Genomic DNA, 26910 nt, shown 5'->3' with positions numbered 1-26910 from the left:
CTTCCACTATTTGAAAGGTGTTAACCGATTTGAAATGTATAAGAAGAGAACTTCATGATATGAGTGAAATATTAAAAACACTAAAATTACCTGGACAGAAATGAGTTTGTTTAAAAGGAAATATAAAACACAAAAAAAAATAAACAATGAGTATGGTATTCAAGAACATAAGAATGCTAATTTGTGAAGATACATTATTCTGACCTGAAATAAAAATGAATTAATAAATAAGTTCAATAATAAATTGATAGAAAGAATTAGTATTGCTATTCAACGTGGCAATGCTGATTCAGTACTTGGAACTATTCCTCCTTCACATAATTTTGATGAGATCATGCATTGCCCTAATTTCGGTACGGAACTGAAACCTCTTCGAAATAAGCCGGAATATGTGGATATTCATCAGTCTCCTATCAAGGTTAATTCACAAGTGATTGATCCACCTTCTTCTTTTTCAGTGCGGTCAGGTCATTCTTGAAGTCCTCGTAGAACTGGTTCCCTTTCAGTGGAAGAGCTTCATGAAGCAAGAGCCGAATCGATCCCTCTACCAAACCCTTCTTCATTTGGAAGGATCGATCACAGCTTGAGAAATGGTTCTTATGGAGATTCTGTGAAACATGTTCTTCCTTACGAATCAGTAGATAGTTGTCCTGAAAATCTAGAGAAGAAAATTGGATTGGATAATTTAGGAAACACTTGCTACATGAATAGCATTTTACAAGTGTTGTTCATGACGAAGAGTTTCAAGAACGAAGTTTTAATGATGAACGAGAACGGGAATGTTTCCTACTTATTCATCAAACTCAAATACCTGTTCATGCAGCTGCAGTTTCGTAAGAAGGTATCATCTTTCCCTCCAACCGAATTTTTGGGGTTCTTGTTGAATACTCTTCGTGAGCAAAACAATAGCAAAATCAATACTCCTGACCGCTCTGGACTGAATGATTCCGTACAGCCCATCTTGTCTTATGTTTGTAAATCTTTTGCTGAAAAAATCCGCACTTGTTTACTTTGTGGTAAATGTTCAAGAAGTACCGAAAACTTATGTGAATTTCTGGAACTTCATCTAGCTTTTCCTAATATGACTAATAACCAGTCCGTGCAAAGCTTATTGTTAAATCATCAGAAAATGGAATTTTTAACAGGTGATGATCGACTGTATTGTCAAACATGCAAACTAACTGGACTGTTATAAGGAAACAAGTATAGCTGAGGCACCAGTCAATCTAATAATAACACTGATAATTTTCAAACAAGACTCAACCTCTAACGGAAGCAAGAAACTCTTTGGAAGGTTCGAAATAGATGAACATTTCAACCTAGCAGACCACTAAGTTTGACGATACTCGTGTCACGAAGTGTTCTGGCGATGCATTGAATTCATTGGAGCCTCTGGAGACACCTTACATTTTGTTTTATAAGAGAGAAGACATTGTTAGATCAAGATCTTCAGATGAGGTGGTGCTGCAGGTTTTTCCGGGTTTTCCTGCAGCTGAAAAAGCAAATGCGCCACTGGGATCAATGAAGTCGCCCGGAACGCCAATTAACTTTTATTGTTGTTTTTATTTTATTTTTATCGTTGTTTTAATAAAAAGTTCTAGTCAATAAATGATATATCTATGATATGCAAAAATTGAAAATCAAAAATTAGGACAGATATTGCAAAAAAAACACTATACAATAGCTACTTCAGGCCAACATACTAATTAAATTATGCCTAATAAGATGAATAAGTGCATATTTGAATATGACTTTCTACCTACTTTACACTGGGTATAACTATTTTGCAGGTCAGCAAATTGTTCTCAGTAGACATTGCTCTCGTAAAGTTGTAAAAGGACACAAATTCTTGCAGGTCAGGTCTGCAAGACATGAATCTCGTCCACGTTAATCATTTTTGACAGAAAAATTTTCCAACCCTCACCAAAAAGTTTCACAATTCTTAAAAAATTGGAAATACGTTTTGCAGGTCGGCAGAAATTCTTGCAGGTCGGGTCTGCCAGTTATGGATGTCGACTGAATTATTCATTTTCGACAGAAAAAATCTAATCCCCACTTAATAGTTTCACAATTCTCAAAAAATTCAATATACATTTTGCAGGTCGGCGGAAATTCTTGCAGGTCGGGTCTTCCAGTCGAAAATGATTAGCCTGGTCGTAATTCATGTCTGGGAGACCCGACCTGCAAGAATTTCTGCCAATCTGCAAGGTTTATTTTCAATTCAATGAGGAATGTGGAATTTTTCCATACTCAATGGGTGGAGGATGGAATTTTTCTGTCGAAAATGATCAACCTGGTCGATATTTATGTCTGGGGGACCCAACCTGCAAGAATTTCCGCCGACCTGATTTCTTGATTATTACTAAAATTAATAATAACGTGATTTTGAAAATGAAAATAATTATTTAGAATACGATTAGAGCTTTTCAAAAATATTATAGTACATATAAAGTTAATTCAGATATCATAAAAACTAAATAGTTTCCGAACGTCGGGTTACTATGGGTGGCGTGGTTTAATTTTTTCAAAACTATTTTTTTATGGCAAAGTAATCTTTTATTTAGCTGTTCAGATTGAACTTGTATTGAGTATAAACTATATAAATCAAAGAATATTTACTAGCAAGTATACTATTCTGTGATACCTTAAATGAAATGAGTAAAAATACGTTCGTTTAAATACCACTGGTAACTTTAATTTATACGACCGGTTTCGAGTCATCAATCCCACATATTATTCTGTGATACACAAATCCTACCCAGGGTTGCCATTCGTTATTTTATTTTCATACGCCATTGACGTGCAGCTTCAAATAAGGTTCTTATTGGTGTCCTGCCAACAATGTTGAAATCTCTGTTCGCATATTCGCAGAGTGTTTCAAAAACATTATTTCAGTGTGTAAAACAGGTATGTCAATGTATTCCATATAAGTCCACAAACTGGAACACACTAATGAAAACGAAGTGATGTGGTACTATTCGAATAACCGAAAATTTTAATGAATTGGTTTCATTTTTGAAATTCACCAATAGTGAAACATATATTTGTGACATTCATCACATTATCCAATCTGTGATTAGTTTCACTAGTGCCAGACACCTCAAAATTGAGGTGGATACTTGGTTTGGTTGACATTCACAAAATTTTAAGAAAACCTCATCCCTTAAACTGTCAAAGGCATCATTGATAGATTTCTATTCAAGAACTCGCCTTATATTCGACAGTTTGCAATAAATTCGACAGGAAGTATAGCCAAAACTGAAATATAAATTTTTTTTTCTTTTTCAAATATTATGAACTACTAGGAATAATCAGGAGTAATCATATTTTACAAGTCTACATTAGTTTATTACCAATGCCATTCGAATATTCTTTTTTTATATCATGACTATATTTACATGCGGTTTTTAATCTAAAGGGTTAGTGATAGATACTATACCTTATTATAATTGTATACATGGAAATATTTCATTTAGAGCAAAACCATCTCTGTTGTTTCTGTACAACACTCAAATTTGCCAATTGCTTCGTCCACCAAATCTGAATTGTACTCTCGACAACTTTATGGGATTGGTTCTTATATTTTCTATACAGTACTTTAGATATTCAGAAAATCAAGGTACATTTGATGTTTACCATGATACCAAAATACGTTCTGTATTATTTTTACCATTCACTAGCACGAAAAGATTCATTTTGGTTTGAACGATGACAGGTCTTGAAACCCATTTCGTCCATGCTTCTGAAAAAAGAAGAAGACTTCAAATATAACCTATAAAACATAACTAAACTAAAATGTTGTGTTACTTATTATTAAAATTATTAGTTCAACAGTCAAACAACCTAGATGTGTAGTTGAAGCGGAATACTGGTGTTATAGTGAATTTTAGTGATAATAATTTAACACCTTGTGTGCACTATTTATTGAAATTCTTCATCAGCTGAAAATGAGTGATTGGCTAACAGAAATTAAGAATGCAAGGAAGTCCTATTTTGAGGACAAAAGTTCAAAGAAAATCCATTATAATTTCCAGAATGGAAAAGAAATGATAGAAGAGTACAACATGGAGACGGGGGTGCTTACCAAAAGAGCGTGGAGATGCAACCAAGGTCTCAAAAACAACTATGAATGGGATGTGGAAGTGGGAGACAATGAATCATCCTATGGTTCTGACAAAAAAGCAATCATCCGCGAGAGTCCGAACCAACCATTTGTTTCTCGTCGAAACACACGGAAGAATTTGGAATGGAGAATAAGAAATCTGCCATATGGAATTGATACATACTCTGTTACAGTTAACCCTGAACAAAAATGTCTTATTGTCAGTACAAGTAATAAGAAATATTACAAAAAGCTGAAAATTCCAGAATTGAGTAGATTAAATGTAGTGCCAGAGGAGGCCTGTGTTTCAGTTTCCCATAAATTCAATACTTTGGTTATTACTTACAAAAAACCCAAGGAACTAATAAATTTTGACAAATTCATGCTGGAGAAGGTTCGCACAATGAAAGATGAAAAAGAAGGAGATATAACTGACCAACGTACTGATAATTTCAAAAAGATTGTTGTTTTGGAGAGCTCATGAGGTTGAGTTAGGATGAAGATTTTCTCTGATCGAATCTAGTGGTATGTGGAACGTCTGTAAAAAAATCTAAGATCTTAGGCAAGATTTTAAGAAAATGGATGTAGTAGACCATGAAAAATAAGGTACTGACAAACAATGATGCATTAAGAATCAACTTCCTCATTGTCTTATACACAAGTTTCTCACAAACGAAACCAGTGTTATAAAATTTCTAAGTAACTCATATTTTATTTCAAAAACCTGTTAGATAAACATCAATCCAGCTGAATATTTTCACCAGGTTTTAACGGAGATGAAGTAGATTTTGTATTTGATAAACATGATTAAAAAATATTATTTTTCAAAATGGAGTTTTTCTCAAATATCATATATATTTCGTCAATGCAATGATTTGATTCAGAAAATTTTCAAAATCCACTGAAACTACGTGTACCTTTTGAGAATGGAGATTTGCTATTGAGCACCCAAGCTTATCCATAGTTTTGAAAACATAGTTCTGTAGAATTGTCGCTCTCATTAATCCATTGAAACATCAACTCAAACAAACTAATTATGTAAAGTAAAGCAACAAGCATTCTTTGATACTTCCAATATTGGATTAAATCTTACATGAGTAGTGAACCACTAGAAGTTTAAATAGAAAATGAAGTATCGGTTGAATGTAGCGTCCTGACCAGAATTACCCAAGGCGGAGTACTAGAACCATTACCTTTCCTCCTCCACTCACCGCTTTATATCAGACAAGTACAATTATTTATCTAAGCAGTACTATACAAGAATTGAACAGTAAAAATAAATTAACTGTAACTGAGTTTTCCAGTCGGAGCAAGCGAAACCATCTTATCATCAATGAAAAAAAAATGGTATCCAGTTCACAATATTCTAAAATTCAAAATCAACGAATTTTATTCAGCTTCACAAGTAACCAAATCCATTGGCATAGACCTGAATTCCAGATTAAAATTCGGCCTCCATATAGATCGCTTATGTAAGAAATTGAGCAAACTATATTTTGCATTCATATTCCATCACCTTGAAACATAATTTTCACAGAAGTTGAAGCATTATTGTATGGTGAAGTGAAATACCATTTAGAAGATTAATCTTTGACCTTAGTTGCAAAAGATGCAGAAATACATTCAAAGAAAATGGAGTCCTGAGTTAGTGACTTGCACAGGCATTATAATAAATACAAATTTACTAAAAACATAGATGTGAACAATCACGACACTAGGAAAATATATTACACCATCATCAAAATCACAGTTTTATTCTAGGGGCTACGTCTATATGCTACTGATGCACCTGTTATTAAAAAAAACACCACTGAGCAAATACATAATATAAATTCTGATTCTTCTTTCTATAAAATTTAATTAAGTATGTTACTAGTGTTGTTGAAGTCGATATACTTTTACTTCACTTGGATTATATTGTAAACAGAAAAGATTGAGTCTATAACTATATTTTTATGAGGTGTACCTCAATTATCAAAGAGAGAGATGAATAAAACTATAACTATCTATTGAGTATTGCACATGGTGTGCTTTCTGATTTCTGATGTGATCATGTACTCATGCGGGTCTTGATATTGCCTCTAGGCCATAATTAAAATAGTTGTTACTAACAATTATGCTCCATCTACTGTTTTCGTTCTAAAAATAATAATGGCAGAGGAAAAAACTGCAAAAGATTTCAGCAAATACCTTGAAGTGGACTTGGATCATAAGGTAAGCATTCGAAAGTTGAATTTTCATCATTTTCGTAATTTAAAATATCAATTCTGTTTGGCCGTGGCTAATATCCCTTTAACTGATACGACGATATTTTCAAAAAGAAAAAATGTGTTTCCTCTCTGGTGAAGATGAAAGATTACTATATTCATTCAAAATAATAATTCTATTTGGCCGTGGCTACTATCCCTTTAACTGATAAAATATTTTCAAAAAGAAAAAATGTATTTCTTCTCTGGTGAAGTTAAAAGATTACTATACTCATTCAAAATATTAATTCTGTTTGGCCGTGGCTAATATCCCTTCAACTGATAAAATATTTTCAAAAAGAAAACGATGCTTCTTCTCTGGTGAAGTTGAAAGATTACTATATTCAGAGCGTTGGAAAAGCTTATCATCTTACATTTATTGGTATGCATGTTAATTATTCAATTTTTTTAGCTGAAACCAATAACCGCTTCCATCGATGATATGCTGACCCGACTTGAGGAGTTTCAGACTATGATTTCATTCGTTGTTCAAGACCGAATTGATTATAATGATATTTTAACCGCTATTCCGAATTACAAAAATGAATTCGATAATATGTGCAAGAAAATCGACACTTTGGAGAAGTTGATGGCTCATATCAAATCCAATTTGGATCAGTTGGAATGTGGAATCGAAAAAGCAGAAGATGAACTTGGATGCAGCGAAACCACTATGAAAGTTACCAATATCTTCACACCCCTTTTTGTGAGTTTATTTGCTAACCTAGAGTCACTTTAGGGGAAATACTTACTCTAAATAACAATACCATTCATAATCAGTTTTTTAATATACTATTGAAACAGACAATTGAATATCTTTGTTGAGTATTTGATTATGATTTTGACTCCTAACTGAAATGGCACTAATTCTGAAAAGTTTTTGTGCTCTTGTGGAAAATTTCATTTCCCTTCCAGCCGAGGATATCGGTACAAGGGAATATGAAATATTTTTGACACCTGGTTGATCATGTGTTTGATATTCCTTCCACCAAAATTTGTACTTACTCATATGCTATTAATCAAACTCATCGATTAAATAATGATCCGTAGTTGTCATGCTAAAAACGGCAGACATTTTTTTGTGAAATTTTAAAACGTTTTTAATATTTTCAGAGAAAACAGTCGGGGAAGAAAGAGTTTCGCTTCCAATCGGATAACTTCAAAACTGAAAATTATTTTCATTGAAAGTTAACCATATTTTCATCAATCAGGATCAGAAAGTAAAATATATTTTTATACTACTTTTATTTATATACTGCATTGAGGATGTTTACATTCATCACCTACCTCAAACTGGAAGGAAAACTGACAATGTACGTAATATTGAACTCAACATATTCCACAAATGTAAATAAATGGTATTACTCTTCAACAATATTTTACATTTTTTTAAATGGATGTTAGAAAGTTATAGACGTTTTATGATACAATAAACTATTATCATGGTCGTCATTGTTTTGTAACTCTCTTACTGTCAGTGCTAATTATGATTAGATTGTGTTTTGGAACTCCTTGTCTTTGTCACCATCATAAGTGGTTAGTGATTGAATTTAACTTTTCTTAAGTAATGGCGATGACACAGTAGAAAGCTTTTGCTACTGTGGCGATGACATCTCTCCTTACGAAGACGCCATCTATGGGATCAACAGAAAACTCAATCCTTGAATATCGAAGATAAACGAGGCTCCCCAAGGCAGTCAGTTGCAAAGCCACGCTTTGACGAGATTATTTCGCGGCAAGGCAACTAGTTGAAAACCAGAGCCTAAACACAATGTATTTATTATTCAAAATCAGACAGCGTTGTTTCGACCCGCCATAGGTCTCATCAGTTGTGCTAGGCTGGACGAGCCTGAGTAATTGCGATGACATCTCCCATTACCAAAACGTCATCTATTAGATTAACAGAGAACCTTATTCTAGAATTGCAAAGATGACCGAGGCTCTAGGCGGTCAGTAGAAAAGCTTGGCTTTGCATGTATGGTTCAGCCTAGAACCACTGATGAGACCTATAACGGGTCGAAACAGCGCTGTCCGGTGATGAGTCAGAAATGCATTATGTTTGGGCTCTGGTTTTCAATAAACTTTTCTTGTCAGAAAGGCAACAAGGCAAAAAAATAATGGCTGTTTTCTTCGGTTTTCACTGGATTATAACTGGTATACGGAATTTCATTTGAGCGAATCATTAACTGTCCTGTACTAAGGATAAATAAATGAACCTCTTTATGGAAAATATGGCGGCTCTTCCTCTAGTTTGTGTTGACAGTTGAGGGCGCCAATTGTGCCCACACATTTTTCTAATATTCTCAACAAGAAAAGTAAGAATCCTATAACTATTAATAACCTAATCGTAAACGATAAAACATGAATCTTTAATCTAAACTCTCAGTTATTAGTTTAAGTGTTGGCCTTAACTCTTAGTTCTTAGTCTTGGTCTCAGGAGGTGTGTTGCATAAACCAGCTATCTTTCAAAGAGTTTCTATAATGTGAGATCCATTTTTTCTGATATTATCGAGGAACGGTTTGAATTACTCTCAAAAAGGGAGTATGGATGGCTCATGATTATATTGATTCATTCTCTAAATTCGATACTGAATATTTACCTTCAATCGAATTTGAACAATTTTGTCATCAAGTTGCTCATTACAACAAACACCAAAGAATGATTAAATCTTTGAAATATTAGGCTTGTTCTGGTTCTCTGCTAGGACTGTTCCAAACAGTCAGAAAACAGTCACCCAACTGTATACTGAACATTTTGTCGCGTTAACCTTTTCAGTCCACAACTGACTCACTGATTTTGGACGATTCGAAACAGTACAAACTGAAAACCAGAACAAACATATTCTCTACAAACGAACGAACCTAAGAGGTGCGACATAACCTTAAACCTTGAGGTTATGTCGATGGATTATGGGCGAAAGTGATTTCAAAGTTAAAGTGAAATGGAATTTAAATATCAAAACGTTCTTTTCACTTGCAAATTATGAAAAATACAAATTCCAGTATTTTGTGACTTGCTCAAGTACAAACGCGAGATTTCCTCTCCGATCGCGACAGAGGACGGTTGTGCCGATGACGCGTGGTCACGTGGATGTCGTGGTCGGAGTGGAGTCCAAACGGTGTAAGTTAAAAATGAAGTGTAATCGAAATGAATTTATTTTTGAATAAATATTGAAGTGAAATATGAGAGGACTGGCGCCCCCCTACGCCAGTAACCAGGCTGGATGTCGACAGATCCGATGAGGTCGTCAGTTCTGTAAAATATGTAAACATGTGTATTTGTTTTATTTTTATCCGAAAGACATCCGAGAAGTAGGCGACCAGTGAAAAATGAAGTATTTTTGTTAAAATAAAAAGTGAATGAAAAAACTAGAGTGATAGCTTTGCATCGAGCCAGACCGTTGCGCTCCCGGACGAAGCTTCTCTTTAAAATGGCCAAATGCACTCGAATGAGAAGCAAGGGCCATAGAAATTACAAAGAGAGGGAGAGAGAGAGAGAGAGAGAGAGAGAGAAGTATAGTTCAAGTAAACGATATAGTGCCCCCTACCTTCCAGCAGTTCCCCTTTAATAAAATAGTTAGGGAGTTGACAAATTTTGTTATTCAATAATAATTTCTGATTATATAAGATTCACAATAACTATATTATAAATATACAAATAGAGATTTTATCAATATGCATGATACAAATCAAAAATGAAACAATTCGTAGACACAACACTCCAAAGAAGGGGGGCAAACCGCGGAACCGTGTTTCTGGCTATTGGCCTCATAAGCGCGGTGCAGCCAAGTGTAAAGATGGGCAACACTTGTTTGCCGAAAGCAGGAAACAACACATACGCACGGAGTCAACAACAGAAGCCAACCGCACATTTGTTGGAAGGAAGGAAGGAAGGATTCAAATAGCAGAGTGATGATTGAAAATACTTCTGATTACTACTTACTCGCACTTGAATAGGTGTGAACCACAAAAAACCCTTGCGGGTTGCGGTGGAGGGTCGAATAGACCCACTCACTTGTGACCTAACCTAACTACTTACTCACATATATATATATACAATCAAACGCTTCAAAAACACTTCACTAACTTTCTTCGAAAGCTTCTGATAATTCCTTTTCCATATTCTCCGTTTCACTATCACTGTCGTCATTTAAATGAATAATGAATTTATTTCCACCATTGATATGTAAGTGTCTAATCTCCATATAGTCTTTTTCAATTAAAATTACTTTTTTAATCCTTTTCTGCCAGTCTTCTTCGGTAATATTAAATACTTCTTCTTTAACTAGCTCTACCACCTTCTTACAATATTTTGGAAAATCATTTTTACGCCTGATGCTTTGTTTCAATTTTCCCCAAATCAACTCGATGGGATTGAACACACAAAAATAGGGGGGATGTCTCAATATGGTGTGTCCATACTTTTCAGCAATACTCTCAAGGGCATACACTTTTTCAAATGTTTTTGTCTGTAAAACTTCAAGTAGTTGGTTTTTGGTATAGTTATCTTCAAAATACAAATTATTATAAATTAAAAAACTTTGTATTTCATCTTTCCTTGAATTTTTATTCGGTACTTTGATGAGCTGTCGCGAATGACAGAAAGCGTTGTCAAGAACCATTACACTATTCGCATCCAAATTTGGGATCAATGTGTTTTCAAACCATTTCTCAAAAATATTAGCTTCTATGTTCTTATGATAGTCAACATTGCAGGCCTCAAGTTTTTTACCACATATTTTCAAAGAATTCGGAACCCATCCTTTACTTCCTCCGCAATGCACAATGATTAGACGCGATCCTTTGTTTGCAGGCATGTTAGGCGTACATCAGTCGACCCTGTCGTAACTGTGTCGTGAGTGTCATACCAAGTTTCGTCCAAATCGAAAATTTGCCGTTGTTCTTGTCTATATTTAGTTATTTGTTCTAAGCATTTGTTACGCAATTCCACTATTCTTATGGTTTCCATAACTGCTTTTAAATCTAAATCCTTGTTTCTTTATCCAATTCTGAAGAGTTTTGTCACATCAGCTGACGTTATGGCCGGAAGTATTCAATTTCTTCCTTATGATTTCAATTGTAGGAATCTCATTGCTTTTGTAACAGTCGTATATTGTTTTTTTTAATGATTTTATTCGATGAACATGTAAAGGTTTTGGTAATCCCGCATCAAATCGCGTCTTGCGTTCATAAGGTTTGTTTTTGACTATTTTACGTAGGTACAGTTGAGAAAGGAATTTCGGTCAAATCTGATGTTGCTTGTAATAGTTTTTTTTCCCTCGAAACTAAACTTGATATGTAGATTCTTATATACATTGAAACATACTTTCTGTGTTTCAATATTCAAATGAATCCGAATCTTATTCACTGGTATCTCTTTTCCGCATTGTTCACCAGCGCTATTGGAATCACTACACAGGAAAAAGTCTGCGTTGTTATCACACTCGTTATTACTATTAGTACTTGGCCAAGGATGCCACAGTTTAAACAAATAACAAAAATTTTGAGTAATTATAACTTCACCAATATCGAATTTCAACACTCAAATCGCGATCAGTTCCTGAACTGAACATTGACGACACAACGGCGGTACTCATCGCTACACTCTGTTGGTCACCGTAACATGACTTTAAATTTAATTTCATGACTCTTTAGCCAATCATAAAACTCGGTTAGTAAAAATTATCCAATACGTACCGCCAATTCTTCAGTCCACGTGGACTAATTCGTTGCGGCATAATTCCTTTGTATTGGTTTTTTTGGCCTTTGACTTCGCCAACACCTTTAAGGATACTATATCGGTTACTTCGACTATACAAAAGCTTCAGTGAATGATTTATGACTGAAAATTTTTGAAAACATGCAGGATACTTTTCCAAAAATATAATACACTTTAGGAATGACCATCTTCACTTTTGGTATTATACTCGTTTGCACCAGTGCTCCTACCATTAGTGAATTTAGATTTCAGCTGTTGGTGAATAATTATATCATTTAGCATCTCTAAAAGCACCACATAACAAACAATGGTATCTAAGTGATCTTTTCACAATAATACGTATTGTGTTTGACTAGTTCGGACTTCCATGCCATAAAATGATTTGAAATCCGTGAAACAACTAAAAAAAAAGAATAATTGAAAATGAATAGCTGAAAATAACAATTATATTATTTTCTTTTCTTTTTTCATTCCTTCATTTTTATTTTGTTTTTATTTATTCAATTGTTCTATTTTTACTTGTAGTTTATTTCACTATTATTTGATTTCAGGTTTATTTTGCTTAATATAATTGTTATTTTCAGCTATTCATTTTTAATTATTCTTTTTTTTTAGTTGTTTCAGGGATTTCAAATCATTTTATATAGTAGACAATGGAAGTCCGAACTAGTGAAATTCATCATGAAACATTGTCAATTACCTTCAAACAATACGTATTGTGCATGAATTACTATCATGTTAGTCGTATATTTAGTAGTATTCCATGAGAATCTTCGCTTTCAAAGACTATGCAATTATTTTATTCCGAAAACGAAACATACGTGTAAGAAAAATTTCCCAAAATTGAATATTCGTAACGTATCTATTATCCAGAAGTAGGTATTCGAATGAATTTATTGGGTATTGTCTCAATAATATCAACAGTAGCTACTTTTATCACACATTATCTAAATACTTATTAACTATCTGTCCAAACCGTTTTATATACAGTCGACACAGTGTCACCAAAACTTTAACGTGTGATTCCCAACAGGTTGGTCAATAGCAAGTGAAAATTGAGCGTTCAGCCTGGGGCTTGAACCACCGACTCACACATTGGCCGATTGACTGAGTGAACAAGCACCCACGTCGAACCGCCCGGCTAGCGACCGACAAAGAAGATTTGCCATGCTTTTCGGCCTTGAAAGGTGAGTTGCAAATTTGGAAATGTGGAAATCAAATCCCGAAAATAAGTTGCCTAGACACCCGACTCAAGCTTACAAGTCCTATGACTCGCCCTATGACTACCAGTACAGCAGAGATAACTTTTTCAGCTTTGCATCGTTTGAAAACTAAATGGTTTTGCTTTACTGCACGTACACCAAGACATTTCCAAAACAATGAAGGCTGAATAAGTCTTGGACGTATACATAAGAAAGCACAAGAATAAATAATTTCTGAAGGTGTTATACAAAATTTATATATCAAAAATATTATGTTTATATTGTAAATAGTACCTATATTACGTACCGAGTAGGATAAGAAGCAAATTACCCACAAGCGAAAAATTGTGAGCACGAGGCGTTAGCCGAGTACGATAATTAGCGAGTAGACGTAATTGGCCTCATCCTCGAGGTGCCTACTATACTTTTTCTACGACGGTTGCTAAATCTTCGAAATCTTTCGGAAAACGAAGTAATCTTTTTCTACTCTATCAACAACTAATAACATTTTCGAAATTGTATTCGTATTTTCTCTTGATTTTGCTGGCATCAAATTATTCATCGCAATATTTGCTTGCTCGGAAACACACATTTCTTGATCGTTATCACTCGTTTTGAATTTTACTGAATGACAGCTTATAATTGAAACAAGTGGTTGTTGATTCACGGATATAACGAGATTCATTTTACCAATCCACAAACTGTTGAACAATGAATTTACTGACAATATGATTTTTATTTCGGTTTCACAGAGAATTTGGAGAGAATATTCACTGATTCTGGCTTTTGGACAATTGAATAAGTATTCATGAGATCATATTTATCAGAGGAAAGTTTATTGTCTCATAATTTTTCAAAATTTCCTACAGAATGGGCCGCTATTGATTCAGAGTACACGTATATTCTAAATGAGCCATTACCTACGTGCTATCAAACACGTAATGATTGATTTAAAATAGAGGGAGTAGAAAAATATTATAATGTTCGACTATAAATGAATTTGGTTACTGAAAAATAATTTCAATCTACTTTTTAGTTCATTATGCTTGTACCTGTACAGCTTTTCACTCAATGGTAATGATGGTAAGGATTATTTTGATTATACATATTTTTCTTATTGTTACGTGTAATACAATATTTAAAACTAAGCAATGGTTTTAATTTTTTCAAATGTTCGTTCCTGAATGCTTAATGGAGAGGTTATGTATCCCATATTCTGAGTTGTAAACTGCCCACCCCCTATGATTTTCTGGATCCGCCACTGCTTGGACACAAAATATTTTCCAATAATATATCTTTTGTGAAGTGCACGCCATGTATATATTCATTTTTGTTTGTTTCACGGTTTTGTTATTTGCTGAAATACTCGTTTTACCATTTTATTCGCGAAACCGACAAAATTACGAAACACTCGCGTATTCACAAAAGATTCTGACGTTCCCAGAAGGCAATTCATCCTCGAAGACAAAGTAGCGAAATTGGTTTGCTAATTCAAACACACTACATCGTATCTCATAGTGGGGATCCATAAGTATGCATAGTGTGGTCTACTTTCTCTTTACCGTTGGTGACGTCCCAGTGTTGAGAATAAGTACCATTTAGTAGAGGTACTGAATTCGTACGTGGTATCGTGATATTTGGCCATTCCTAGCAGAGATGACTGTCGGTAAAAAATACGAGTGTTTTGTATCAAAGTAGGCGGACTGTGAACATTCACGGAATTCGATGAAAAAGTTTTTTTTTGTGTTTGTAAACATGAACAGATGATCCGTACTCCCAAGGAAATGAGGATGGTATCGGGATACCTTTTTTGTTGGTGCCTCCTCCTAGCTAGCCTTTCTAGTGTTGTCTCAGGTCAGTATTTTTGCCAGTTTTGATGTTTTCTTTATAGTTTTCTGTCATAATTGAACTGGTTTTCGAAGCAGGCGCTTTAAAGTGATATTTAAAGAGATCATTACAGAATCCTTTCCGTTTTTTATTTAGCATTTTTTTTCCGTTTCTAGGGAAATTACCTCATGAATCTGCGGTCGTAGGAAAAGTTCCTAAAAGTTCATCTGGTGCATATTTAGTCACATGATTCATTCAGATTTCCTTTAATCAATTTTGTAATCACTGCGTTGAGTCACGTAGTCAATAACTTGGCGTTTAGTGACTGAAAATCAAAAGTGATTCAAGAATAAGAATCGGAATATGCTTTATTGCCATATGACGATGAAAACCAAGATAAATGTATCTCAGTTCCATACCACCAATACACGATAAACTTTGGAAACATTTTCAAGGAACTAGGTATGAAGGTAGTTTTTAAAAGAAGTCATACACTAAGTACAGAGCGTTTTGGAAAATCCAAAAGACAAAGTTGAGAATTCGGAGAAAATTAAGTTTTTAAACTAGGTGGGGTAAGAGTACTCTTAAATCTGATGTTCATATTGTGAACATCAGTACGAAAAGTGATTTTCCTGTTATATAAATTAGCAGCATTTAATATCCGTCTATTTTCTATTGTGATCCAGCGTGTATCCCGTAACTTATGGGATATTCTTTGATATTTCCTAATCCCGTGAATGAGCCGTAGACACGAGTTTTGTACTTTCTGTATTTTCTGAGCAAACGGTTTGGTTAAACATGGACCATATAAAGTATCCGAGTAGTTGAAGCGCGATAAAACCAGTGCATCACAGAGAGTTGTTTTCGTCTGTTTCGTGAGTATGTGCCTGTGTCCATAAATAAGTTTCAATGAAGAATATGCCAGTTGTATTCGTTTGTTTATGTGTTTCTCAAACCGCAAGTCAGAGTCGATTATAACTCCCAAGATTTTTGCATTCATTTGTGGGTTGTTAACGAACATTATCAATCGTGATTGTAAGAGATTCACTTGTTTTCAGGCGATTCTTTTTTTATCCGAAAAGGATGATATTCGATTTAGTGACATTTAGTAGTAGACAGTGATCTCTTGCCAACTCAACATATGACTCGAGATTATTGTTAATAAGCGTACATGCGTTTTCTACACCTTGAGGGAGAAAACTATGATATAGTTGAGTGTCATTAGGATAAAGATGAAATTTACAGGGTTCTAGACTACACAACATGTTTGATGAATAAATTGTAAACATTAGTGGACCCAATATTGAACCCTGTGACACACTTGACTCAAGTTCTAGATAGCTTGAATAGATTCCACCCTGGCATACATTTTGTAACCTGTTTCTGTTGTAACATTCAAGAAGTCTGATAGCACTACCCGATAATCCCATGTAGTTTAAAATGGCGAGAAGTAGATCATAGTTTAGAGTGTCAAAAGCTCGACTAAAATCAAGAAGCACAAGTACAGAACTTCATGTGATTCAGATTCCCTTTTTATCTTTCTGTTCAATAATTTCAAAAGTTTTGACTTCTTTTGTTATCGTTGTTCCGTGGGCTGTTACTCCAAATCTGGAACCATTTTTTCAGATGGTTCTTATTTGTCAGCGCGGTTATGGATCCTTTGGATCCGTGCCACTTTCGAATATAGATGTTTTATGGAGTTAAACTGAAGTGATCCAAGAACAAATAATTATGTGACATTTTAATAGCTAAACTTGGATTTTTGCACAAAACACATTCAGTTCGGCGCTAGGTACTTGGTTTTATTTAGCACCAGTGCTCATATTATATAGTCGTTGTACATAATAACTGATATTGTTTCACCGGGAACAATTTTTTGCCCACAAAATAAATCTTTCTTTTAACTTTCACGCGATTTCTTAAGAACGCGGATTTCTAAGAAAAAAACAATTTTTACGACTAATAGTGGGTATGTCCCATTAATGCACATCGCACGCATTGATGTCATGAAAATCAAATAAATTAGTATGACACCGACGTATTGACGGAATCGGCAGTATTGTTAGCTTTCATAGAATTATTCTGACGGAGATCGGCATTTGTTTCACACTGAATAGCCCCGAACCGGATCTTTGCGTTTCAATTGATCAACACATGCTGTGAACTTGATGAATCATATGATCGTCTCAAGTGGACCGGAATGTGTTCTTCTTTTGTTCCTTTAATCCTCTGCTGCTAATTTTTAGCGATGAAACGTCTGGGAATATCAGGTTATAAATATGCATTTCTTGATAGATTGAAAATAAATAAATAATAGTGTAACCAATACAGAGTGTTTTTTTAAACAAGGCAATATTTGACTAGGTTTTTTTTGGGTACGTTTTGAAAACCAAGAGTCAGTAGGATGAGTGCTTTTATCTATGGACGGTTGCTCGATTGGTATTGCTGAAAAGTTTGGGTTTGAAACAATGGAAATTTATCTGACAGTGATATATATTCAAAAATATTACTTCCTGAAATATTATCAGCAAGGCTGGACGATCGATTTTCACTTCCTATCGTCCAACCCGTGTCAGGAATCACACGTTAAAAGGTAAAACCTCGTTAGTCCTTAGCTCGAACAAGTTTCGACTTCTGAGGGTTGTCGTTCGTAGGGGGGCGACAGTTGGTTAACGGATAAACAGATTTATTTTCAACAGATATAAGAACAAAGTATCAATCCTCAAATTAAATTAATTGTATCATCTGAATGTGCTCAATTTTTAAAAAGGGTAATATTACATCAATAAAAAATTATATTCAAATTCAGTTTCAAAATCAAATTATTTAATAACCATAGATCGCAAAAGTGATATGGGAAGTTATGAAAATATACATATATACTATGGAAACAAATACAGTAGGTACATATACAATATTAAAGTACACTTCAAACATAAGATATACATATTCATATCATACGTACATTTATACTCGTACACAACCACTAAATCAATTCTTTTCTGAATATTCTGAGACTGAATAAAAACTGTTTGAACTGAAAATGATTTTAGTTCTTTCTTAAATTTGTTGAATTTTGTCAGGAGTTGGTCATTTTCCGCTTGATGAGAGGTTTCCATATATTGCGTATCTCTATGCTAGCTTGGCTAAATGCGTTGTTGGACAACATATATGCGGCTTCTTTGAATTTCCTCCTAAACCAGTGTTCCAAGGAGGAACACTGGTTTAGGAGGAACACTGGTTTAGGAGAAAATTCCTCCTCAGGACACTGGTTTAGGAGGAAATTCAAAGAAGCCGCATATATGTTGTCCAACAACGCATTTAGCCAAGCTAGCGTAGAGATATGCAACATATGTGCGTATCTCTACGCTAGCAGATCGTCGGATGAGCATCTGGATGATTGCCGAGGCTGTAAACGACGATTAATAAACGGTTAGAAAAATTCTACACGAGGAATTACACATGACAAAAGCCTGTGACTCCTGACCAAAATCTCTTGCGTCAACAGGTTTGCTCAGATTTCCTTGAATTGTTAAAAGAATATCCTGGACTGATGTAAAACATAATTTCTTGGGACGAAACGTGGATTTTTCAATACGATGTTGAAAAAAAGCGGTAATCGATGCATTGAAAATACTCCTGAATCGCCGAAAATTAAAAAAGCAAGGACATTCAAATCAAAATTCAGGGCAATGTTGATCTTTTTTTGACATTAACGGTATCGTGATGACTGAATGGGTTCCAGAGGGTCAGACTGTCAACCAGACTTACTATTTGTCAGTTTTGGCGACACTGCGAGAACGAGTTCGTAAGAAACGACCCAAGTTGTGGAAGAACAACTCGTGGATTTTGCACCAGGACAACGCACCTGCCCATAAAGCGCTATCTGTGAAGCGGTATTTGGTCGATGAAAGCACTCCAGTGCTCGAACACGCGCCTTACTCGCCAGATTTGGCACCGTGTGATTTTTTTGTTTCCGATGATACAATCTGCTTTGAAAAAACCCTATTTGAGTTGATGGAAGCGGTAAAGCAAAAAAAGGCAGAGCTCCCAAATGCCCTCACCAAAGAAGACTTCCAGCAATACTTTCATTAATGGAATAAACGTATGGAAAGGTGTGTGGCGAGGGGAGGGAATATATGAACAGAGTATACATGAAAGACTATACTTGTATTTTTCAACAATAAGATTTCATTGTTAAAACCTATCTTGCCTTGACATGAGACCGCATTGCCGGCGCCCGAGTCACTCGACTCGGGGCAAGAGGCATTAATTGTACATCGCGTGTTCCTTTTTGATTTCAATGAATTGATGTTTCGATTCGAAATTGAAAATGTCAATTAATGTCAATAAGATTAGATCAAAACATTGAGATTTCTGAATATTTTATATAAATTATTGGTAATTGAAGTGGAGTTTGAATTAAAAGACTGTTGTCTCATTCTCCTGAGATTGTGTGAATTAATTTCCATTCATCATCTGAGCTACTGGACAATATGTCTGACACTCTTCAGAAGTGATAATATCGTATAGGCCTTGAATCAGAATATCGAACTGTATGACTAAGAAATCTTTGTCACACTCACCCAAAATATACAGCCAAGAATAATGTTATTTAGCTAAAAAGCACAGGACAGGTTTCGAGTGTAATTCACCTTGTGTATAATTTAATGTCAAGTTTGTTGACAAGTACATTACTATTCAAATGTTCCGAGGGTGATTGGATATGATTTAATTATTAGGATTGGAAGAGAATGCATTTAGAAATCAGTGTGGTCCAACATAAAAATAACAGAGCCTTTTTGAATCGCAATTATTTTCGTTGTTATTGGTAGTTCAGAATGTCATGAAATGTAACATCGGTTTCGTTTGTAGATTATTATTTGGAAATGTGAAAATTTAGGGACATATTCGTCAAAAATTGATATATAGAGAATAACAAATCAATGAGAAACATTTATTTACCATAATGTTTCTATCAAATTTTGTAATTCGGGTTTCTTTATATATAACTTTTCAAGACAGTTTTGAATTTTTTTATATCACTTATAGTTTTCTGGTTTTCAGGAAGAAGATTGAAAAATTTTGGGCCATAATAAAAAAAACTTCTTTGGGAATGAGTTTTTCTGAAAAGTGGAATCTGAAGTGTTGTAACTATTCTTGATCTTGTTATATCATTTTCTAGTTTTTTTAACCGATGTTTAAATAGACCTAGATAATGCTTCTGTTTATATATAAGGAATTTATATTCATTATCACTGTATTTTTGTAGAGTAATCTGGTTCAAAAATGTTTTTTTTGTAAATAATTTTCAGTAAAGAATTTTGAGCAATTTTTATTATTAATATAATGCTGTAATGCAGTAACGTAGGACAGATTCAGCCAAACTGTAATACAGAGTTATTAAATTATTTTTGGATACGATTGTAAAATTTATTCATTAGCAATCGTATCCTTTTGATCAAGTGATTAACACGTTCATCCAACCTCATGTGTGTAAGTATTTAATCGACGCTGTCTTTGTTATTTCGGGACATTGGCACTGCAGATTTGAGCAATCTGGTTTATGAATTTTAATTGTTTTTGTGTTGGGTTGGTCGTTACATCTAAGAGACAAGGTGATAAATTTTGTTTTTTGTATATTTATACTCAATTTATTATTCAGCCATAATCCAATTTCCCTCAAATGTTGCTCAGCTGTGTCAATAGTTTCATTCCAGGTGTTGCCTTTGAAAATCAATGCAGTATCATCAGCATAACATATGATGTGACCTAGAAAATTATCAATGCGGCAAATATTGTTTAGGTACACAAGAAACAGTATTGGACCCAATACTGTACCTTGACGCACACCAATAGATAGGATTGGGGTGAACTTTGGGTTTTACCGATTTTTAACTTAACTTGTTAAAGAGCGGACAATCAGTCAGGAGATGCTTCTCAATCAGATTCAGGTGGCACGCTTCGCATGTTGGTTCATTCTTGTTATAAGGCAAAGTGAGTTAGGCGTGTGTCGCCTAACCGTAAACGGGTTAGGATTACTTGGTCCTCGATGTTTAGGTAATGTAGTCCATGGTTTCACGAAACTTTTCACTCCCCTTAGCTTTGATGTTAGTTTCAGATGTTGCGCCGGTTACTGCTTCTTTGGCTAGTTCATCAACTTCTTTATTACCTCGTATTTCTATGTCCGATGGGATCAATATTAAATTTATGTTTTTACCATTTATCTCTGCTTCATAGACGAAGACGATTGTGGATACTAACAATCGAAATGTCGTGAAGTAACTTGGTTTGGAATCTCTTATTTATAATTTTTTTGTTTAATTGTTCTATTTTTCACTTGCATTTTATTTCACTGTAATTTCATTTGAGGGTTTTTCTGCTTAATATGATTGTTACTGTCATCTATTCTTTTTGATTTGCAATTTATATTGATTCTTTTAGGGATTTCAAATCATTTTATATATTATTAGACAATGGAAGTCCGAACTAATGAAATTCATCATGAAACATTGTCAATCACCTTCAAACAAATGACGGTATAAGTATTTTCACCCGTTCCACAAAACGTTGGCTCCAACAAAGCGTACTTTATGCCAACTGTACATGATTATAAAAGTGTTCATAAAATATTTGGATGTTACAAATGTGACTTAATTCTTATTTATGTACAGTCTTATTTTGTACAATGATGATTTCATTTTATCTCTTTTTTCAGACCTACCGCAAGGCAAACTAGAAAAACAAAGACACGACGGTTGGTTCAATAACTTGGCACATCCGGATTGGGGTTCTGCAGGTAAGATTTTAAATCCTTTTTCATTTTTTGTATCTTCTGTTATTTTGAAAAACATTCCTTCCTTGTTTCTTACGCGCGGTAGACGACTAACAACGGAGACAAGTTGCTTTTTCGAGGAGAGATAATAACGCTAACAAAATAAATATTTCGATCAATTATAATATCTCAGCTTTTCTATGCAATAAGATTTGGAAAATGTCAGCGGTAAACAATAACTTTCCTGGCTAGTACCTTGAAGGATATTCAATTGTAGGACATCCGGGATATTTTAAGTGACAAGGATTAATGAAACCTAATTCATTTACTTTTATGCCAAGACTGTGGTTATTGGACAACGCCCACAAGGGTGTGTGGCATATCAACCGAAAGGGGGTGGTGAGAGGAAGATAATGGTAGGGGATTATTTGCGCGGAAATGAAAGAAAAATGTGTTGATAATGCTCAGCATTTACATATACTTTGGTTTGAATTGACTGTAATTGGCTCTAAGAATGGATTCAGCTTATTGTGGCAGACTTTTTTCGATTGGTTGGGAAAGGGATCAAAAATATTCGTAGATAAACAATTTAGTTTTATGCCAACGTTTCGGACTTTATTAAATCCATCATCAGGGCTCTACAATAAAATAATTTAATAAGTAAACAGTATATGCCAATACATAATGCAAAATTTATAAAGTTTATACAATCTCGTTTAAAGTGTCAGACAACATAGCTACAAATGAAAATGAGGACAAACCAAATGAAAACACATACACGACACACATTAAAAATGAAAACGATATCCAGGGAGACAAACTGATTAGGAATGGCCGTTTTTCTTTGCCTTTTAAAAAATAAACAAATTATGAACAATAGAAGGATATCAGATTACGCAGGATGGTGGAAACTTATGTGTATTAAAATATTAAGGAATACGATTTAGTAAACGGGGAATGTTCCTCCTGACGGTTGTGGTTGTTTTCTCTTGTGTGTTCAACGAGGGCTGTTGGATTGGCAACATTCAACTTCCTTGTATCTCTTTCATGTTCAGACAATCTGTATTTTAAGTATAACGTCCCGTTTGCCCTACATAACATTCTGGACACTTATTAAATTATTTTATTATAGAGCCCTGATGGTGGATTTAATAAAGTCCGAAACGTTGGCATAAAACTAAATTGTTTATCCAATCGAAAAAAAAACGCATTTGAAAATATTTTGGATCACCAAACCAGGCAAAATTATAATTATTTCCTCTGTGTTCCTCTCATCACCCCCTTTTGAATGATATGCCGCACCCATTTGTGGGCGTTGTCCCAGTAACTAGTGCAGCCACTCTTTTCGGTATATAATATATTGTTTTTTCGATCCCAACAAACATTTTTTCAGAAACTCTTTCACGTTTCTTTCCTTGTCTCTTCTATCCTATTTGAACTCACAGTTTGTCACCTTAGATGATAAGGGTTCGCAGAGCTATGAGAGGTTGTCATGTCTTTTCTTCAGTACCTACCTACAATAGGGGACATGCAGATATTTTTGTGGGTGAAAAATAACCTTTCAACTTTTTTTGGGAGTGAATTTTTGGATAGGCTGCACCCGGTGCCGGTTTTAGCACTACCGGCGTCCTAGGCGAGATTTCTACGGCGCATCCTAACTGCAACACTTGAGAGAAAAACAAGGAATAAACGTAACGAAATAACTACTGATTACAACAACAAAAAATAAAATTTTACCTTTCTGGCTTCCTTATAGCGAACTCTTTTATCGAGTAATGCATATTCCGAAATTGAAAAAAATACTTGGGTCTGCTTGCGTATTTTGACGTGTAGATCACGAATCAAAAAAATTGGTGCTTTCTATTATTACCAGAGGTACCTCCCTCCTGAGTTCCGGAAATTGCAACTTTTGAGGCTTCTTCTTGCACAATACAAACTATAGAAAATCTCAAGTTCATTTTTATTATCGGTTTCACACCTTATTTCACCGTCTTCTACACTTCAGTTTCATAATCAATCATGAAAAACTTCATTAATTCACGGAGTCGTTTTAAAAAACACAGGCTCCACGAGACCGATCCAACCAGCGACATACGTCCCGATTTGTAATTTCAGTTGCAGAAATTATAGAGTCAGAGGAGGCTAGCCTCCAGTTGGTCTCTGTTAGTGTATGACTGCGTTTGTTTTTTTATTTAATTATTTGGACAGGATGCCGTGACGGACCGGGACTGAAAAATATTTTGGTAAATCGTTTCTTGATAATATTTGTTATTTGTGTATAAAACAGGCAGTATCACATTATAGCAGTGCTTTTTGGAAAAATTTTTATTGTGTTTTCAAAGTGTTTTCTTTCAAATTCAAGGTGTTTTCAGGTTTTCAGTTTTCGTTAAGTTTTTTTTTTTCATTTATTATGGATAAGTTGGACGAAATTAAAAAATCTGACGATATAGGTAGTCGATTGGTTGCTGACAAATAATTCTTTATCTTATGATAATAAATTCTACATTATTAAAACTCTGGGAAGGCCTCAACCAAATTTGATTTCAATCAAATCGGCATATAATCGACAAAATCGAGAATTTAATATCAGTTGGTACGATAAATGCGATTGGTTAACCGGCTGCATTAAACGAGAAAAACTTTTTTGTTGGCCTTGTGGTTTATTTTCCGTACAAACCGAATACCAAACGTGGTCTAAAATAGAATACTTCGATTTAAAAAATTTACCTCGTGTTATGGAGCAAATATGATTCACAATTTGACACTTTTTTAAACGGTAGCGTTTTTACGGGCACCCCAAAAACCATCCAAAATGAGCGTATAGACAGTTATGGCATATATTAAGGAAAATATAAGCAAGGAGATTGGAAGTGTTTCTTTATTTGCATGGAAAATTGATGAAACTACTGATATTACCTGTACATCACTACTTTCAATCGTTTTTAGATATGTCAAAGATGGTAATGTGGTAGAACGTTTTATGGGTATTCATGATGTTTCATCTGGGCGCACAGCTGACGATTTGTTTGATTTTTTAATTCGTACGTGTGACACCTATAATTTTAGGCAAAAGTTAATTGCGCAATCCTATCATGGGGCTGTGGTCATGGCCGACCATTTAAATGGTTTACAAACTAAAATAAAGTCCATAGCTCCTCCTGCACTTTTTACGCTTTGTCATGCCCATTAAGCAAAGCGTGCAACAACATGAAAATTTTCGCGCCTCCGGCGGGCTTTTCTGTTTGTATATAGTCTATATGACTTTAGCCTCCCCTGTTCTCCAATGCACTTGTATGAGAAAGCATACCCTGCCAACTCGTTCACACGAATAGTATGCCATCTCAGGCACAAATACAGGAAGATCCTTTTCCTAACCTTTATTTTAGTAGGTTTGTTTTAACGACACCATAATATAGGATATACTAATTAAGCCACCAAAAAACATAAATACGTATTGGAACTTACTTTAATTTCAAATAACAATCAATGAGAAGATCCACTGACTAACCTACTGCCGCCAAAACGAATCTGACGTATGGCTTTTGCAGACTGTTGCCAAATTCTTGAGCATTGATAATAGTTTTTGGTCAGAACAGCACCAAATTTAAATAGGTTTAGATAAAACATATGTTATGCCGTCTCAGCCAGTATGCCATCTCAGGCATATCTCCCCTACAATTGTTTAATGGCTGTTATTTTTGCACAATGCATGTGGTAAATTACTTTATAAGACTCCTTCGATTGAATCATTCCTTAGATAGTCAGTATTATTCATCAAAATATGCAATGATCAATATTTAAATTGACATTGGTTGTGCTTGGAAAGTTCGCGATCTGTTTTGCAAGTTTTTATTTACCTATATTACATTCTTTCTCCAATATGAAGCAATGATGTACTATGAAGATTCGGCTTTGGATGTGTGTGAAAGGAAAAAGGTAAGACAAGGCCCTGGTAAAAAATGGCACAAATTTTCGATCCTTTCGATTCTCCCACCGAGCAAGTCTTATCCACAAAAAAGTTCGAGATCTTGAGATCTTTATACACTTTCTAAAACCGCTCTTCATCCATCCTTGCAGAGACCACCTGGATGCATTCACTTTTATTATCAAATAATCGTAACGGAATGATGTAATGAATGTAAATCATCGCACAACCGCTATGAATTATAATAAATTATGTGCAATGCAGATTTTTTCAGTATTCGATTAAGGAGGTCACGCATGGGATTTCTCTACATTTTTGTATCCGTGATGTTAATTCAGACCTGTATCGAGAGCAACCTTGACAAGTATCCAAAACGAAAGAGATTTTACATATTCTTGAATGAAATATAGATCACGAGCTCTACTCGTAGTCTTTGATCGATAATTAAAATAAATAGTTTGAGAAAACTATCGAGATTGTTGGTTAGGCCTGTACAGAAAATTCAAAATAAACGACACTCTTCATGGTGTCGATGTTGAGAACTAAAAACAAAAACATTGTAACTAGGTGGATGAACAAACATTCTGAATGAATATGAAAAATTATCTCCACTATTTCGGCCATTTTGTATGATTCAATAGCCTTCAACAAACAGGTTTCAGTTCATATAAATCTGGAATACTCTAACCTCACTCATCTAAAACAATTAATTGCCAAGGAAAGAAAAATGATTTTGATATAGAAGGACCAGAATCACAAGCAAGTATAAAAATATTATTACGAATCAGGTTTCAGAAATTCAAACTAGATTTAAAAATCAGAGAAGCTTAAACAATGGGGTCAAAGTTAAAAGCACATTTGAAAATCCACATAATTTGAAAAAAATATTCACTCAGCGCCAAGACGGATTATGTTATTAAACAACATACCGAACAGTATTTGCACGAACTACATAAACACAAATCACTTTTTCAAAATCATAAATTATTTACCAAGAAAAGATTCCAATGAAAATTATTGAAGTATTTCAGAACAAAGGTTGGAAACAATTGAGAACACCTATATACGTGCTTTGTAGAAAACACGCTGATTTCACAAAGCACGTATACTAATA

General features: G+C 34.5%; 2 protein-coding genes, 1 long non-coding RNA gene and 1 pseudogene across 4 annotated transcripts in view; 3 read left to right on the top strand and 1 right to left on the bottom strand.

Moving 5' to 3' along the window:
• Positions 1-80: 80 nt before the first annotated feature.
• Positions 81-26910, bottom strand: LOC141482894 (uncharacterized). 2 transcript variants are annotated; one of them, XR_012465791.1, is made up of 3 exons: positions 26789-26910; positions 3440-3742; positions 81-986 (listed from the first exon to the last, which is right to left on the bottom strand). It is a non-coding gene; the product is annotated as an uncharacterized lncRNA (long non-coding RNA). The 2 variants fall into 2 exon arrangements; XR_012465792.1 differs by lacking the exon at positions 26789-26910 and adding an exon at positions 5020-5980.
• On the top strand, positions 3750-4932 carry LOC111506862 (protein DPCD pseudogene; annotated as a pseudogene).
• On the top strand, positions 6132-7795 carry LOC111506864 (biogenesis of lysosome-related organelles complex 1 subunit 4). Its single transcript, XM_023162077.2, has 3 exons — positions 6132-6316; positions 6761-7054; positions 7462-7795. The coding sequence occupies exons 1-3, from the start codon at positions 6254-6256 to the stop codon at positions 7531-7533; spliced, it is 429 nt and encodes a 142-aa protein (XP_023017845.1). The 5' UTR covers positions 6132-6253; the 3' UTR covers positions 7534-7795.
• The window catches only part of Duox (Dual oxidase), a 30254-nt gene continuing 17932 nt past the window's right edge, over positions 14589-26910 (top strand). The window contains exons 1-2 of the mRNA XM_074176856.1: positions 14589-15123; positions 21815-21895. Coding sequence (XP_074032957.1) covers positions 15033-15123; positions 21815-21895 — 172 coding nt within the window. The 5' untranslated portion in view covers positions 14589-15032. The remainder of the gene's footprint in view (positions 15124-21814; positions 21896-26910) is intronic.

Source organism: Leptinotarsa decemlineata, unplaced genomic scaffold, assembly GCF_025532065.1.
Source record: "Leptinotarsa decemlineata unplaced genomic scaffold, Ldec_3_MD MMD2_tig00002082_RagTag_RagTag, whole genome shotgun sequence".
Classification (NCBI taxonomy): domain Eukaryota; kingdom Metazoa; phylum Arthropoda; class Insecta; order Coleoptera; family Chrysomelidae; genus Leptinotarsa; species Leptinotarsa decemlineata.
This window is presented reverse-complemented; position numbering and strand designations above follow the sequence as displayed.

Bases quoted from the DNA above. Each gene is read 5' to 3' on its own strand.
- LOC111506864 (XM_023162077.2), top strand. From the start codon at position 6,254: ATGGCAGAGGAAAAAACTGCAAAAGATTTCAGCAAATACCTTGAAGTG. The intron at 6,317-6,760 runs GTAAGCATTCGA...CAATTTTTTTAG, and splicing joins AAGTGGACTTGGATCATAAG to CTGAAACCAATAACCGCTTC. The intron at 7,055-7,461 runs GTGAGTTTATTT...TAATATTTTCAG, and splicing joins ATATCTTCACACCCCTTTTT to AGAAAACAGTCGGGGAAGAA.